At 32.0% G+C, this 18053-nt stretch overlaps 2 protein-coding genes across 4 annotated transcripts in view; one reads left to right on the forward strand and one right to left on the reverse strand.

Annotated features, from left to right (window-relative positions):
* LOC136989780 (trafficking protein particle complex subunit 12) overlaps positions 1-555 on the forward strand; it is a 39522-nt gene extending 38967 nt beyond the window's left edge. For both annotated transcript variants that reach the window (XM_067288047.1, XM_067288048.1), the window contains one exon: positions 58-555. In XM_067288047.1, the coding sequence (XP_067144148.1) occupies positions 58-309 (252 nt within the window). In that variant the 3' untranslated portion in view covers positions 310-555. The remainder of the gene's footprint in view (positions 1-57) is intronic.
* On the reverse strand, positions 335-16507 carry LOC136989797 (uncharacterized protein C8orf76-like). Of its 2 annotated transcripts, XM_067288071.1 has the most exons (8): positions 16355-16507; positions 6975-7205; positions 6808-6892; positions 6365-6713; positions 3560-3632; positions 3439-3498; positions 557-631; positions 335-496 (listed from the first exon to the last, which is right to left on the reverse strand). In XM_067288071.1, the coding sequence occupies exons 1-8, from the start codon at positions 16454-16456 to the stop codon at positions 434-436; spliced, it is 1038 nt and encodes a 345-aa protein (XP_067144172.1). In that variant the 5' UTR covers positions 16457-16507; the 3' UTR covers positions 335-433. The 2 variants fall into 2 exon arrangements, with proteins under 2 accessions (XP_067144172.1, XP_067144171.1); XM_067288070.1 differs by having other exon boundaries at positions 335-631.
* Positions 16508-18053: the final 1546 nt, after the last annotated feature.

Raw genomic sequence — 18053 nt, forward strand, 5'->3', positions numbered from 1 at the left:
TTTGTATTAAAACTGTATATTTTTTAATGATTTATCTTACCTTATCTTACCCCACAGCTACTGAATAACATGGCCATCTGTTTGCTCTATATGGGGAAACTGAAAGAGGCATTGGCTTTGCTCGAGAAAACTGTACAGGGCAACACACCCATGTGTCTGCACGATGGGATCATTTTCAACATATGCACATTATACGAACTGGAATCTTCTCAGAGCTTCTCTAGAAAACAGACCATGCTTAATCTGGTGGCAAAACATGCTTCTGACAATTTCAATACTTGGTGTTTGAAAATTCAGCAATCTCACTAGATATTTTAATACAGCATACACAATATTCCTCTGTATGAAAATGTTATTCACAGTACTTACAATTAATTTGACAATGTAAAAAGATGTAACAAGTATTAAGTATTTACAAATTATTTCAGTCATTTTAATTTCTTAGAATCCAACCAAACCACATTATTTCAAACTGCATCTGACTTTGTGTAGATTCCTGGAAAAGAAATGTTTTAGACTTATCTCTAAATTTTGAAATAAAAATATTTAAAATTACCTTGTCACTTAAGACTTTAGGATGACACACATTTTCTGCATCAGATATCTTGATATTCAGCTCTCTCAAATACATCTAATTATAAAATATTTGAAATAATATCAGTTTCACTTTTTTGTAACTAAGCATCTTTGATATAATACAAATTAAATCTCTGTAGGTATATAACTTGTAATTTAAAAACTTAATGACTATTTCTTTTAAAAATTCAAATCTCTGTAAACAATCTTAACAATTGATTTGAATTTTACATGAGACAGTGTAATTTTTCACCATTTGACACTGATTTTGTGCTCCAGCTCCAGACCATAACACTACCATCTCTAAATTTTATGGTTGACACAGCACAGTTCTTCAGATGCTGTTCACTGGACATCCACCAGATCTAGACATGATCATCAGAATGCCAATCATGTACCCTGATTTGTCACTCCATAATGCTGTCTTGCACTGATCAATGTCCAATGTTGCCATTCTCTGCACTAAGTTAAATGATGGCAAGCATTAACCAATGCAAATATATATATTTGCTTGTGGACAAAGCATAACCTTGATAACAAAGAATAAACAACCCACAGTTCTATCATATAGAAGTGATTAGCAATGATTACTGTATCTGATAATGGGCCCAAAGTCTCAAGTGTGTTATGTGTCTGGTAGATCATGGTTGTTTCATCACATTTCCACTTGACCATGGAATATTTACAGGGTCCATACAGGTACAGTGATACCTTGATTTCCATCAATAATCCATCCAAAAACAATCAGAAAAATCAGAAACCGATGAAAACCAAGTCAATTATTTCTATATGAATCAATGTAAAGCCAATTAATTCGTTCTAGACACTCCAAAATACATACCAAAAACACATTTACAAATACTAAAAGCAATAAGAAATTAACATAAAAGACTAATTAGCATTAAGATGAAAGCAATGGAATTATTCGGCTAGACACGGGTAATGTCTTGACTTGTGCAATCTAGTTGGACACGAGCTTCTAGCCTATATCGCCCGGGAATCCGTTTAAGGGTAACTGGCCCCTATTTGGGCATTACAGACATGGAGAAAACCCAGAAAACTTCATGTGGCCAGCCCATGCTGGTGAAGCATGAACCCACGAACCCCAAACTCCTAGTGTTAAGGGAATGGAACCATTGGCCAATGGTGGGCCATGCGGGGTAATGTTCACACAATGAGAAATAATGCCACACTGTGCCAGAAAACACATGGGTTGCCCTTTGTTTTTGCAAAATTAGCAGTGAGGTCACTTGAGCACACCTATGAAATCCAAGGCAATCGACGAAAACTGAGACAAATTTTTCACAAAAAAAAATCGAGAACTGAAACCAACAATAACCAAGGTATTACTGTAATTCCATCTGTGGTTCTCTGACCAATTATGATATTATTTCCCTGACTTATTAACATCTGCCTTTCCCCTTCCCATTATGTAATATTCAGCCAGGTCTATTTAAGTCCATTTTGTACACAATTATATAAATTTTTTTATTAACCCCTTCTGGGATCTTCCTCAGGCATCTTATAATTGTAAACTAACCGGATCTTCTAAAATGAACACAAATATAAAATTCAAGCATGTTCGAATAGAGTGATTGAAATTTCGTATGACAAGTTCTTCTGCACATGTGTTCTCATATGTTCAAACATAACAATCGTTGTTAAAAAACGATTTTAATATCAAGTTGTACTTAATTAAACTTGTGTACAAGGATGAATTTGAATAACGAGAACTTATTCACATACATTTCCATGTTTCTGTAAATAAGATTGAATGTTAACTATCAGTGTCAAGTATAGTCTGCCATGCCACTGAAAGACACATCTCGTCTCTAAAATTAATGCACATGAATGTGCAAGCAAGCTTTAAAAATCTCAATCACCTCTAACCATTTGAGGTGATGAGGATGATTTGGGCTCTGGTGAAGTCTGCTGTCAGGGTCCATTGCATATGTGGAGAGTGCAGTGGTACTCCTATTATGTTGTATATCCAATTTATGCTCCCATATCTTGACTCCCATTGAACATTTAGTGGAGCTGATGTACACCATTTCCCTATCATATCTGTTGTCTCTGATAGGGACACTATAAATACTTGGTAGTCTGTCGGAGTTAGAGGGGTCTTTTCCATTATGTAGTAGGTTGAAAATGGTGGGATCTTGTATGTAATACTGACCCAATGTCTCTTTGCAATAGTGATGTACAATGATTTAAAATAGGGGTTAAAGTGAGAAGGATCCTCTCCATATTCTTTTCATGCTTATCCCTCTATTTCCGTCAAAATGTTGGAAGCTGCCTGTGCACGTCTGTATCGTTCAGAGATTCTTTGTGTAAGCCAAGGTGCATGGATACAACAAGCTATCTCTTCTATATGGCTTAATTCCTCTCTCGGTGCTTGCGAAGTAGAAGAATGCTCTTCTAATTAAGGTCTGAAAGGCTGCCATCTGGCATAAGGCATCATATTGCCACATGTATCTAGGCAAAAAGAAGTCCTACAAGGTACTAAAAGTTTATTTAAATTGTACCGTTGTTCCACAGGAAACTATCCCATTGCTAAGACATTGTAATCACTTTATTACCATCATCATGCATTTGCACTAATAAAGTTTCATTTGATTCCAACATCACACCTTGGTATAGAAGCATTTTTGTTAATGGATGTATATACTGTATGATCTGTTTCTCTTTTGTCATCTGAATGTTTTGGATAACATGATTTTTCATCAAATATCAAAAGGAGGAGGATATTAATAAAATAATTTAAGAAACAATGTAAATATAAGTTGAGCATTTGGGATTGATCCCCAAACAAGTAAGTTGTTTTGGTAATTCTTCTTAAAGTAATTTTTATAAAGTGCATACCTCTGACATATCTTTGATAAATTCATCATCTATATCCATTGTGCTAATTAATTCATTAATCTGGAAAAAAAATAATGATTAATCTCTTAAAGTACCAAACATAAGAAAACAAATTACTCACCAGTTTCTGCTGCCGGGAGTTATTTTTTAAGGCAAATGACCGATAACCGAGTATACATGTTTGCAGCAGGACTCTGAAAATAAATTATAATTTACAAATATTATTATTTATCTTAAAATAAATAAATCATTTGAAAATTTAAAGCCAAAATTTATTCATATTTATAAATAAGAGACATGCAAGTTAAAATTTGTGATGTTTTTTCATATCTTTTGTAAAAAAGTATAATTTCTAGCTTGTAATTTATACATATATTTATTTTAATTAAACTTATTTTTAGCACGTGGAGGCTTTGTTTTTGAGTTCAATCCCTGTATACAAAATTTTTTTTTAACATTTTAAAATTTCTTATGTAGAATTTTTAAGGTCATTGAAAATATATTTTTTTGATCACTCCATTTTTATGGGGTGGTCAAAAAAGTACATAAATAACACAAAATGTGATTATAATGTTATAAATGTAATGAAGGTTTTTATAGACTTCTTAATTGAAATATTACAACCATCATAAAAAATGAAAAGTTTTTATTAATAATAGATTCTTGGGATAATCAAATAAGTTCTCAAATATATGACAAAATTTTTGTAGATGATGGAAGATATTCCATCTTTCAAATTAAAAATTATTTTGCCAAAACGTATTCATGTTTATCAGCCTTGTGATGTTTATTTTAATAAACAGGTTAAAAACTTTATCAAAAAATTACAAAATTATTGTTACCTTCTTAAAACCAGTGGAGTACACCAGTTTTTGTGACTTGGTTTGAGTCTCAAATAACACATAAAAGAAATGTTTTCATACATGTTAATGAAGTTTATTTTTCATTCCCTGTTGTTAAAACAAAATAATAAGACTTCAAACAAAATAGCAATGGTTGTATGTGTATGGTGCAATGAGCCATTACATTTTAACTGTTTTTATGATAACATGACTGCATTTTGGGTAGTATTTTATTATGAAACAGTCATTGTAATATTTATTGTATTTACCTATATAATAATTTTTTTTTTTGCAAAAAAGAAAACTTAAAATTGTAGAAAAAGAAAATAAATTTCCTGATATTTTATAATAATAATAATAAACTTTACTGTCAATAATTAAAAAATGGCATAAAAATTATACATAAGAAATTTAAAAATGATAAGATTAAATTATAAATGTAAAAAAAAACCTTTGTTTTTGGGTTCAATCCCCATACCAAAAGCCCACATAACACCTTAACTAATCACACCATGCCACTACTTCACGAATTAGTCTTCCATACTAGTATTAAGGGTGGTAAAAAACTTTCATCCTAATTTTCTTGAGAATGCCTGAATAGTGGATCCTGTGACTTTGGTAGAGTTGAAGTACAAGTAAATACCTCAAATCCACCAAATTTTGTTGAAATCAGTGATGAATTACTACTTGGTTCCACTTGTCAATGCAGTGAGCCATTTCTTAACAGCTCTCTATTGTATTGAAAGACATGACTGGCTCCTTAAAAATTTTGTTATAGCTCTGACATCAAACATCCTGTATGGCTATTCAAATACATGCAATATAGCTAAATGAAAAGTAAAATGAGTGAGAACAATACTGTACAGCTGAAGAGAAGTGGGTTTTATATTTCTGAATCAAACGAATAAAAGTATAATTATAAATATATGAACTGAAAGAAAAACACAAAATAATTACACTTGATTTTAACCAAATTTACACATTATACACACAAGCTAAAGCTTACTTTATGTTTACACTGGGAACATTAAAATTAAACATGATTCATTAAATGAGTTTAAGTGAATTTAACTATTATGCTGTTCACAATAATATTTCCTGTCATATGGCACAATGACTACATTCATTATCAAATCAATTAGCAATAAACATTAATTAAAATACAAAAATTATATTTCTGAAACACCAGAAATTTAAAGGCGGCTTATCTGATTATCTTCGGGACCTCTGTGTAATGGGAAAGCGTGACTACTCTACAATGAGTTTTTAAACTCCCCACATTATCTTGCTTAATTTAAATGGCTTCATGACATTTTAATTAGTTTGGCTGAACTAATTTTGTACATATTACAACTGCTAAACTAGTTTGATGATTTAAACTCATTTAACTTTTCTATTATAAACATCATATTAAGGTCTCGTGGTATGAGGCTATTTAAGGCCTTTCACTTTTAAATTTATTTTAATGTAGTAGAGTTGAGGACCCTATATAACATAGGGGTCGTATATGTTTTAGTTTAGGCCATGACAAATCTAAATCCATCTCCAATCTATTCTAACTGTAATGGGAAAAATTATGGTCAAAAATACTGCTCTTAAAATGCTGATGAAGCTGATTGGGAAATCCATCAAAGTTTATGAAAATATATTTTTTAAAATTAAATTTTGTTCTAATTATTATCTATTATTATGGCATTACATATACTATCAGGTTGTAAAGACTGCTCACAATTACCACAACATTTTGTGTAGTCAAAAAAGTATGGCCACATTTCTTTATGCAGCAAGAGTGTAGCAAAATGACTTCACAAGCAGCATTGGCCATTTAGAAATGGATTTCAGAGTGTTTGCTGTAAAGTGCTTCTCAAGTGCTGCATAAAGAAATGCAGCCTATGTAAACCAATATATATAATTGTACTTGAGATTTAGATATACTGAAGCAATCTATTTGCACAAAGAAGCATTTATGCAATAAGTGACTCAACCAAAACAAAATGTTGGCTTACTGTCTGAAAAACTAATTAACTGAAGGCTCTATATTCAAATTAAATTGTAAAATTAAAATTCTAATATACTGTACTTACCTTGCTCTTATCAAACAGGCACAAACTATTAATGACTCTTTACCACACATCAAATTATTATAAGTGGAGCATTTTGTTTCCATTGTATTATTTTCTTGATTACAAATCTGGACTTCTGTTTGATAATCTTTACTTTCATCAGTAAAATTATCTCTTGTGTCATTTTCTAAATGCTTACTTTGTTTGTCTGCTAAAGTTTTGTTACTTTTGGGAATATTCAAAAGACTGGATTGCAATTTGCTATTGAATTTTATTCCAAATATTCCAGAATAACAAAAAGCAATTCGTATCCAGAAGTCATAATTCCAGGGATGATACTTCAAACAATTCTGAAGTAATTTAAGTTCATCTGAAAAAATAATTTTAGGATTAGTTTTAAATATAATAAAAATAGTTTATTTTGAACTTTACATTTAATCCAAACAATTTATCACCAAATTTACCTTCATATCTTCCCATCTTATGATAAATGGTCGCTAGAAGATTCCAATCGGCGATATTCTGGTCAACATTCTGAGATGATGAATGCTGCATGATGAAATAGTTTTGTCTTTTAGTTATATTTTAATTATATGTTATTTAGTTATTTATATGAAATTTATATACCTACTAATTGTAAAGCATATTGAAGAGCTTCTCCATTATCTTCAAGACAAAGAAAGGAGCGAGATATTCCTTCCAAACAGTCACGCTTCACAGTCATATTGCTATCATCCAATAAATCTAAACATCTTAAGTATTTTTCTGCAGATTCTCTGTATCTGTGTTGATAATATAGGAAATCGGCTTGAAATTTTAATGTGGTGATTCCATCTTCACAATTGCTATCTTTATTAAACCACTGAAAGATGATAAAATTTGTTAATTGGCATTAACTTTTAAATTTTATAAGTAGGTTTAACTGAGATCAGCAGAAATTGCTTTCATATGGTGCTGCATGTAAATATTATGACTAAAGCCTGTGAAATCAATACGAAGAATACACTGAGTTCAGCATTAAATACACATTTGCTTGTCACAAGTACTTTCTTGTGTATTTAACGCTGAACTCAGTGTATTCTTTGTATCAATTATACAGTATTTGGCGTGAAAATTATCATAGTGATAATTAAAACCTGTGAATTGGATAATGCTAGCTTTGTCTAAGTCTTTTGGTTAAAGCAAGTAACACGCTATTCATTTTGAACTTATTCTAGTCAGAAGCAGTGTAAAGTACTAAATTAACACCGAATAACAAAATCACTATGTTTAAGACCCAACGGGTACTTTACGTGGGTTCGCGAAAGATGAAGCCAGGCCTGGACTTCGCGGATACGGAACTTATATCTAAAATTTATTAGTCAAACAAAGTAAAATAAAGTCAAGTTTTAATCTGAACAAATACTACACAACTAATTAAAGTCCAAAACAAATTTATTCTATAAAGGACATGCCATTGAACCGACAACCAAAAGAAAACTTATCAATTATTACTTAGAACTAATCCCCTGATATTTCCGACAACAAAAGATCAAAATTTAAACTATCTACAACGCAAAACTAGAATCTAAATCTATCCGTCACCTCCACTATCCGAATCCTTTCTTCAATTTCTTCTATTCGAAACTTTCTTATCCTTTCCAATCTGGAATCAGCTGTTCGATCCTCTCTCGATAGTACACCTCTCGTAGTCAGGGAAAGCTCACCTCGCTCTGTTGCCGGAATTCGCTGGCTTTATAGTGGTACGGTGACGTTACACTTTGTTGGCTGAAACCACCCCCTCATTTACATACTTACTGTCTAACAAATACTTTAATTTTATCTGGGCAGCGAGTGTTACAATTTACTAAAGACTTTTACAAAATATTTAATATTAAGTAGTTCCATACTTGAGATGTCTTTTTAAGTCGTTTAGTATTCTTACTTTCTACGTGTATGTGGGGACTCCCCCTTTTTCCAATCGGATCGTCCGTCCGACTTCCGATATCGGGCGCGCAATGGCGCGTTTGTTTTGTTTTACGGCGCTTCGTCGGTGACCGTAAGTTGGTTTTATAATTTTTGTTTATCCGGAGGGTGAGTGGGGAACTTTCGCCCTAACTAAACATAAGCCCCAAAATAAAAATACTCATAACGAAAACAAAAAGATAAAATAAAAATACAGCTCGGACTCAGTTCCTTACAGCAGATAAAGCTAAAATTGTCTAAAAATAGATGACTGAAGCAAGAACAAAACTTAAAATTTGGGCTTTATCCACCCTATTTTGGAATTGCTGGCTGGATAGTTAAACTGTTGTCCTACCACTCAGGAGACCCAGGAACAAATCCAGATGGGTCAAAAAATCCCAAGAATTTCTTGAGGTTGTCTATCTCAGATATGTCAGGTGACAACAGACAAGATCCTTATCATCCAACTGTCCAACCAAGAGCTTGGACAAATCCAAAATGGGCTTAATAAAAAGGCTCTCTTCATGCCTGCAGGGCAGAAAGAGAGAAAAAAAAATTCTATTTTGGATAAAGCAAGGAGAAAATTTTGGTTTTCACTTTAGCTGGATAATTTGCAAGCTGTCCAATGTAGGTTGGATGGATAAAGAAGAAATTTTGTTTTATAAATCAAGTAGAATTTATTATTTCTCCATTGCACAGAAAATCAGGCAATTTGAAATAAATGTTGCCAGTTATTTCACACCAAATTACTCTGATTTAGTCAACAAAAAGAAAAAAACCTGTAAAGTTAAAAATTGCAGATTTAGTTTTAAAGTAACAAAAAGAAATAGTTTGATTTACAGAATACCAATATGTTCAGTACATAGATCTTAAATGGCATACACTGTATGTTGATCACAGTAATGCATACAGTTGAAAAATGTTAAAAGATCTGGTGAAATTAACATTTTTGCATTTTTGCAGTACTGAAACTATTTTTTATTTGACGCTTAACAGTGTGTTATTGTGGTTTTGTGTTTGAAAGGACTTTTAAGACAGATATTTTTGTCAATAGTACTTACTAATATAATGTAGCCCTGAAGTTTATGAATGTTTTTTTTAAGAAGTCATGATAGGCATGAAAAAATTGTTGCCATATTGCCAATTAGCTGGAAATCTGATGGTAATTTGCCAGATCTTGCAACATTGTCTTGTTTTCACTATGCACATAATGGCTAAATAGCAAAAAGCAAAATGCTCATGCCATAAAAACACAACTTATGTACTCAGCTCTATCCAAACAATGGTAGATAGACTCCATATTATCCAGATAATATTTTAAGCATTGTTCCTGCTTCATCCATCTGTTTTTGGATAATGTAAGCTTTATCCACTATTAACTTGAATAAAGTTTAAAATGAATAGATTACTTCTTATTTTAAGACTTGGATAAAGCTAGCACTAATCAGCTAATTCTAGCTTTATCTGATTCACAGACACTTTAGTCATAACACATACATATACAAGGATGGATCAAGAAATTCCAGAACTGATTAAAATAAATTATAAAACCAAGATATATTCAAAACCTTATGAATAATATCAATAATTATGGCTAGATGGAGTATTTTTGGCATGTGAATAATTCACAGTACAAATGACAGAAATCTATTAGGTTAAGCAAAAAGTCTACATTTAAATATTGATAGGAAGTGCTTTTAATGGAAGGAAATATCTTCAATAATGTAATTTTCCATGCTGTGTTATGAAGATTATTGCCAATTAAACACACTCTCACTATTCATAAGTCACAAGTGACTCATCAGTTCATGTTTTTCAAGTCTGAATGTCAAAAGAATATTACAATAAGTAATATTATAAAGTTATTGTGATGTTGCTATGAAGTCATAGGTTGTCTTTGTCTCCAAGATCTGTTGAATTACACAAGGTAATTTTGTATATACCTAGAACTTTGATATCAATCAGGATACAGGACTGACAAAGACAGGTTATGACATGGTCTCATGGATTTCAATAATACTGTTTGTGTGGATAAGCCTTGTTATGAACCTTTATTGAGAAAAGGAAGAAGGTGCACTTCTCAATTGCTTTTAAGAAAATCAGTTAAAAAATTTCAAGAGACATAAATTTTGTGGAAACTTTCATTGAAGATCATATGGTTTGGCAGCAACATGCCTTGCTCGTACTTGCATAATTACTGGTTTGTCTCTCAATGAGTGAATTTGTTTTTTTTTCAAATCAATACACTTTTTACATAAAATAATTGAAAATTACATAGATTTATGCATTTTGTCTATTTATTTCTTATTAAAAACATGCATTTTCTTCCTTCCTTGAAAATTTGTTTTTGGAATTGTCTTGTTTTAAAAAATATGAAATTTTTTGAAAAATTCAATCAAGTTTATTTTCAGAATACTACCAAAGAAAAATGAAACATAGAGAAGCAATGCCTAATGATATTTTTTAATTCTGTAGAATGCAGTGCCTCTCATGAACTGGAGAAAAACAACTTTTGAATTTGTTTGAAATGCTTTATTTGGAAATATAATCCAGATGCTAAGAGAATGGATTTTGATGATGTATATATGACAGGACAAAGCACTCCCATAGGCATATATCTCCAAGATTCCTATTGTGTTAATTGTAGAATACTTTACAAATCCATGGAAAGTGATAAAACTTGCTAACAAGGTGTAGAGAAAAATCTTGATTAATGTAACGCTGTTGTCATGTTATGTTTTATTTTGATAAAAGTGTAAATTGGTGATTCTCAAACTTTTTTGGTTTGCAGTGCACTGTGAAACATGTAAAATTTTTCTGACATACTTTATGAACAAAATTATAAACACATTAAGTTACTATAGCGCACAGCTATTTTTAATTTAATAGTCTATAGACCTAACCTAGCTAATAGTTAATCATGAATGGAATAAATCATAAACAAATGAGTTTCTTCCATTTTAAAAATATATATTCATAATATTTATGGCATACCATTTGCAAATCACTGGTGTAAGTAAGAATTTTACATTAATACCCATTATATAATTGGTGTAATATATTTACATCATACTAATGCAAAGTCATCCAATACACTACAGATTATATAGTAAAACAACCAAATGACATCATTTGTGAGAGGGAATTAAAAATGTGGAATTTTTATGTAACATTCATTTACAGATGTCCTCATATATTCAAAGGACATACCATAAATAAATAAATGTATGTGGCTTTCCACAGTCAGGTGTCGTCTCGATGGTATTTCTTAAATGCCATCGAGAAGACACCTGACTGTGGAAAGAAAACAATTAGAAATTAATTCATGACAGTGCATCAGTCTAATTCCCTGCCAAGCATTTGCTGACTGTATTGAGTCATTTTACTTACCAGACCTTGCTCCTGAAGTTCCAGACAAATAAATTCTTTACCAAAACTTGCTCAAAATTTTTGAATTAAATAGAAATAACAAAATGCCAAGGAAGAGAAAATATTTTTGTTTACAGTTCACATTTCACATGGGTGATATAAAAAATTTTAGTCCTAAGATCAACCATTTATGGTTGGGATTGGAATTCAGTGGGAATTACATGTCAACATCAACCTCTCCTGGGATTGAACTGTCTCAAATTATCCTGGAAACAGGTACAAGACCATTTGTCATGAGTGATAAAAAGACTGAATAGACAAAAACTTGTTTATCAAGGTTATAAGGTTCCTTGTTGCAATTCTTTCATAAATTTCTTTTTCAATAAAAATTCCTTTTGCACAGTTCTTTCTACAGCAATTGCCTCTGTTCTTGTTCCTTTGGTGTGTCCCTTCTATCAGGTCTTTCCATCATGTCTTGGTAAGCCTTTGTTCATAACTAATTACAGCAAGTAACAAGAGACTTTTTGTCTCCCAAAAGTTAAAGCAAATTGACTCCACAACAACTGATCACCCACTGCCAGAGAAACAGGTTTTTCTGTCACCCCAGCAACACCTCTCTCATAAAAATTGCCTAGTGTGTCAGTTTTTAGATTCTTCACTTGCTGACATGAGATATGGTTGGGCTCCAGGGCAATCAACCAATGAGTGATTTGTAAATTGCATCAATCTTTGACAATGGGACTACTTCTCACAATCAAATGAGCTTGCAAACTAAATTTTTTCCAAGATTACACAGGAGAATTTTGTAAGTCTTCAATTTATTCTTCCAATAAAAAAAAATGAAATACAGTCAAATCTGTTTTCAAACTTAATTCATCCTAAAAGTTGTTTGAAAACCAATTTATTCTAAAACCAAAACATTTTCCCATAAGAAACAACAAAAAATGGATTAATCTGTTCCTAACCCCCAAAACAGCCTTATTTTTTTACATTTTTAGCTATATTTCATGCATAAAAATGCAATATAATATTATATTATCCATATCTACATGTGTATCTATTTTGTATATTTATATATTTTAAAGCAAAATGTTCCATCATCACCAATAGAAACCAAAACTGAAACTAACACTTTACAAAGAAGTGCTATAGAGCAGGCCTGGCCAACCCGTTGCCTGCATGTGGCCTGTCATGTTAAATTGTGTGGCTCGCTAGGCAATATTATATATCTATTAAAACTTTTGTTTCCCATTATGAGTACACCAAAACAATTAAATAAATGAAAATTTGCATGTGTCATTGTTATAATGCACAAGTGTGAGTACGAATTCTTGATATAACAATAAAATCTTATTCATTTTGTAATTTGTTTTACTTTTTTAAAAGCATGTTTGCCTAAATTGTGTCCCACCGTAATTTTACACGTGATCAAAGTGGCCTGTGAAACAATTTGGGTTGGCCAGGCCTGCTATAGAGACTCAATTCTGACTGCCTGCATGAAATATAACCAAATCAATCAAGATGGGCTTTATCCACACTTTCCAAAATATTATGTTTCAATTGATTTTATTTTATTTTTAGCTTCAGTTTCAGTATAAAGGTTAGAGTTTTAATTACTTGGCTACCTAGTATTAATAAATGCTAAATATTATTATTATAATATAGCAGGTAAACCTAGCATTGCCTGGGCAAAAAATAAAAACCAGCATTAAGTTCACTTTGTACTTCTAACCCTTCTATTATATTATATTATAGTATTTGATTTGTATAACTATAAAGGTTATCTTACATAAGAGTTTATCACATCAAATGAACAATCTAACACATTTTAAACTTTATTCCTCTACTGTACACAATTTAAACAAAGAATTTTTAATTTAAAATGTGTTAGATTGGTCACTTGGTGTGATAAACCCTTACTTAAGATGACCTTTGTAGTTATATAAATCAAATACTATATGTAGGGTTGCCATAATTACCAAGCATTGATACTGGACATTTATTTAAGTGCTAAATAAATAAAACATGAAAAAAGTGGGTAGATGGCTTATTTTATTTTGATAAAAAAATCAATAAAGTATTGTTCAACTCTTGACTAACACCGGGAATTTACTACACTCATAACAAAAACGAACCTGTTACCGGCGCGTATCTTGTAAAAATTGTTCATGAGACAATTTTTTATAAGATACACGCTGGTAACAGGTTCATTTTTGTTGTAAGTGTAATCAATAAAGTTTAAGCAATCTAATACAATGAACACACAGAATAATAAAAAAGATGCAAGGCTAATCCTTTTTAGCCCAGTGATATTTTAAAGTTGATTTTACTTTCTTAATTATATCATTTTCTTCTTTCACATAATTATAAAATTGGGCACAAGTCATTATAAAATTATAACGACAAATCAAAATTGTTTCAATTGTCTCCACTGACAACCTGTTTCTTTCATCCGACCACTGAGTTGACATTAGGGAAAATATTCTCCCCATATTTGCATTGTGGGTTGGAATGGCAAATACATATTCACATAGCTTTATTAGATATGACTTTTGATCAATATGCTTTGTATCTGCAAAAAACTTCAGCTATTTCTCTCCCATACTCAATTTCATAATTGCTTTATAGTTTTGGTTGATATTATTTTTCTCTAAATAGACTTTAGATATACAGACTGGTTGAATAGAATCTCAGTGTTGTCAATATCGATGTTTCTTACTTGTAAATATGCAATAGTATGTTCTATTTCTGGGGCGCCACCACGTGCCAGCCACTTCACACAGAGTTTAGGGAGAAAATAAGCCAAATAGTAATATGGGACTGAGTAGTGAAATACGGTGACAGTCCCATATATCTCGAATGTTTGGCAACCCTAACTATATGATACAATACACATATATCAAATACTACATGATCTGCCAAGGCAAATGCATCTTGGGAAGACATATGCAAAGCTGTCTCCTATTTAGGTGTTACTAATGTAAAGAAAATCCAGAAAACTGCACATGGCCAGTCCATTGGTGATGTGTGACTGACTACTGGTTTTGCTGGTTTTATCCACTCTGTTACCGAAGGGTACTTATTGTACTGCATCTTGAAAAACTTATAAATCTGTAAATTCACTGTCATCCATCTGCTGTCTATCCCTAATCTCAAGAATGGAGTTAGATAGATGAATGCCAAGACCATATATGGAAAGCTTATGGGCAGGAGGACCCAAGTGACTATATCCGAACTTCCGACGGAAACCAAAAGTCATTATTTCAATTAAAAACTTTTGCCCTGAACAGAGTTAGATACATAACTGGCACAACTCTCTTGCTAACAAGAAAAGTATGATGTTCAGGAGCAAAACACTACTGCACTCCATGCAGATGTGTCCAAGTGCTATGTGCTACCTGTTGCAATAATGGTTTAATGGTGCATCTATTTTGCATTATATCATTGTTGCAATAATTAAGTGGATATGACAAGATACAATTTTAAAAATATATATTTTTGTAAGAATTACATTTACTTTAGTTTCTTAAATAATGCTATATGTATAGCTAGAAAATTGAATAACAGAAATTAACTGATATGTAGAAATCCAACAATATTTTGGCACAAGATGTATGACATGATCTAAGTTAGAAGTATTTGAATGTAATTTTCAGGTTTCATAGCAATTAGTCAAACGGCTTAGGCATGCAAAACATACAAAAAAATGGAAGTCGAATCTTACTCGCATGCACATTGAAATATAATTTGAATAACTACATCATCGATGGTTTGTGTCGTGACATCTAACAAAGCAAAGCGACCAGCACCACTACCTTCTAAATTGGTAGTCCCGTTGTCAATTGGAAGGGTCATCAACTTTCTTTAATGCAAGAATTATAGGAAGTCAACCATCTGCGGATGGCTCTCGCCAAATAGCTCGTTCGGCAACCGGGGCAAACATGGCATTCAAAATTATGTTAGTAAACAGAGGCATTCGAAAACTGAAGTTTTACCATATAGGAAAGCAATGCTTGATACAATTATTCGGTTCAGACTATCTCAGTATGCTCTACAGCTCTGTTAAAGTCCCAACCGCGTCATTCGAACCTGTAATTGTGCCCATCTTTCCCCCAAAGTGATCAGACAATTGATGCAATTCTTGCACTGAGTTATGATTCCCAATCACGTAAACCTCACCCTCTTTAAAAAGCAGTTTCTTTTCAAAACATTTTTAAGTGCAAAAGGGATCAAAGCTAATGCCCCCTAAAACACATCTTGAAACCTGCTTTTCCAATTATATAGTCACTGGAATAAATGTCTAAATAACCAAGACCAGTATTCTGAAAAGTTGGATTTGTAAATACATGTTAGTGCTGTATTTTCTACGATAAACAAATCGGTTAAAGTGTACCTAGGTAACACAATGGCGGTGCTTTGGTTAGGTTAACTACGTTTTTAGTAGACGTTTCCTGTTTTTTCTTTTGTTCAAGAACTACCGTGAATCAATAACTAGTGACGTTAAACACTGGGTGGCCTGCCGGCGGCTTTCCTCCGGGAGGATCCGTCAGGAGCACGAACAGTCAGAAGTGCCGCTATTGGGGTTATCTAGGTACCCACTTTAACCAAAAAATCAATCAGTCTTATAACTCTGATTCTACCCGGTATAAATAAAATCGTAAAAGTCACTACCACCATTAATTTATTACAGAAACATACCTCGTTATTATATATCTTTGGTTCATATAAACCAGACGTTTCGTCGTTCTTATTTTTAGGAGTTTCGAATAAATCGTCGTCTAATTCAGCACCAAAATTCATTTTCTGAAAATTTTTTTAAGTTAACAATATAACCAATCACACGAAAAAGTTAGTATACATGTTGACTCGAAACCGCAGCGCCGAAACGGCAGAAATCTGAACAATTTCTTAAATTTTATTTTAAAATTGTTATTGAAATTTTGATAATATTTTTCATTCGAGCAAGTTTTTTGTTAATAGAGCTAATTATGAAAATGTAAAAATGATTTTTCATACGCGACATCCAATACACTACAGATGATTGTCGGAAGGCCGAAGAGGTTCGGCCACTCTGAGGAACCCGGAATCGATGGACAGCATCTCTCGAAATCCGGTGCCCCATTACGGGCCCAGCCAAACCAAAATGGCCTCGATAAAGACCCTCTTAATGCCTACAGAACGAAATAAAACAAATTATATGCCAATGCATATAAAAGCCACTCATTTAAATGTGTGACAGTGTTAAAAAATTAAGCTAAAAATAAAATAAAAAGCCCAAAAAACTTATTTTTTCACGTCCATAACGAATTAAAGAAATGATTAACGGTACAATTGAAGTCCATAATAGCTGCAAGATACCTGATCTTTAAGAATTTGGATGTGTTTCATAGACTATATTGTAAAGTTCCCAAAATTATGTAAGGTATTCATAATTACACTGTGTAAATCAATATCGATCATCTTTTTATATTCTGTATAAGACATTGAATAAACTTGAAGTAAAATGTTAAAAGAGCAAACACATTTAATCGTAAGATTTGATAAAATTAATAATAAAAATGGATTAAAAATATTTTAACTTTATACTTTAATTGGATCTTATTACACTTAATATTTTAGAATTTTTTGAAATTTTGTGGTAACCCTTGGCTCTTCTCATACTCTTGTCAATTAATTTAGGATATTGTACTATAAGCTAGTTAATATGGAAAATTATATACAAATGAGATTTCAATGTTTCACAAATGCTTAACTTTTATCAATCCATTCAGATTCTTGATTATAACAATAAGAAATGATTATAAAAGGTAAATAAGTAAAATTTTATTAAAAATAAACGTCCTCCTCAAACTCGATTGTTCAATAAAAAAGAAATTTATCAGAAATCTACATGCAAGTCAATGGAATATGGTCATCCTCTTCAAAAATACTTTGATTAACTTGACTAAATATTTGAATTGCAAAATATTTGCAGGGGGCAAATCTTTGGACTTGCTTATCATGCTTAAGAGAAAGTTCTGACTATCAATATACTTTTTATATTAGAACAAATATGCCAATAATAATTTATTCTAACGTGTAAACTTTTTTATCATTTGTGTTTCCTTTTACATTGGCAGCTAGTGGTTAACCGTTTTAAGCCAGTGCCATGCTTGCGGGAACTCTATCGCTTGCTTGTGTGGAGGTTTTCCGCAGCAAACAATTCTGTGCACATGACGTCATTCGAAGCATTTAAGGTCAGATTGTATTGAAAGCTTTTGGCAGCCATTAAGCATACATGTATTGTGTACAGGGGCAGATCTACATAGTGACTAATAGGGCTTAAGCTCTGAGCCCCGTGTCAAGGGCCCACAAAAATTGAATTATCATAAATTTTTTAATACTTTTTCATTATTAT

Source organism: Centruroides vittatus, unplaced genomic scaffold (genome assembly GCF_030686945.1).
Source record: "Centruroides vittatus isolate TY-2023 unplaced genomic scaffold, ASM3068694v2 scaffold_769, whole genome shotgun sequence".
Classification (NCBI taxonomy): domain Eukaryota; kingdom Metazoa; phylum Arthropoda; class Arachnida; order Scorpiones; family Buthidae; genus Centruroides; species Centruroides vittatus.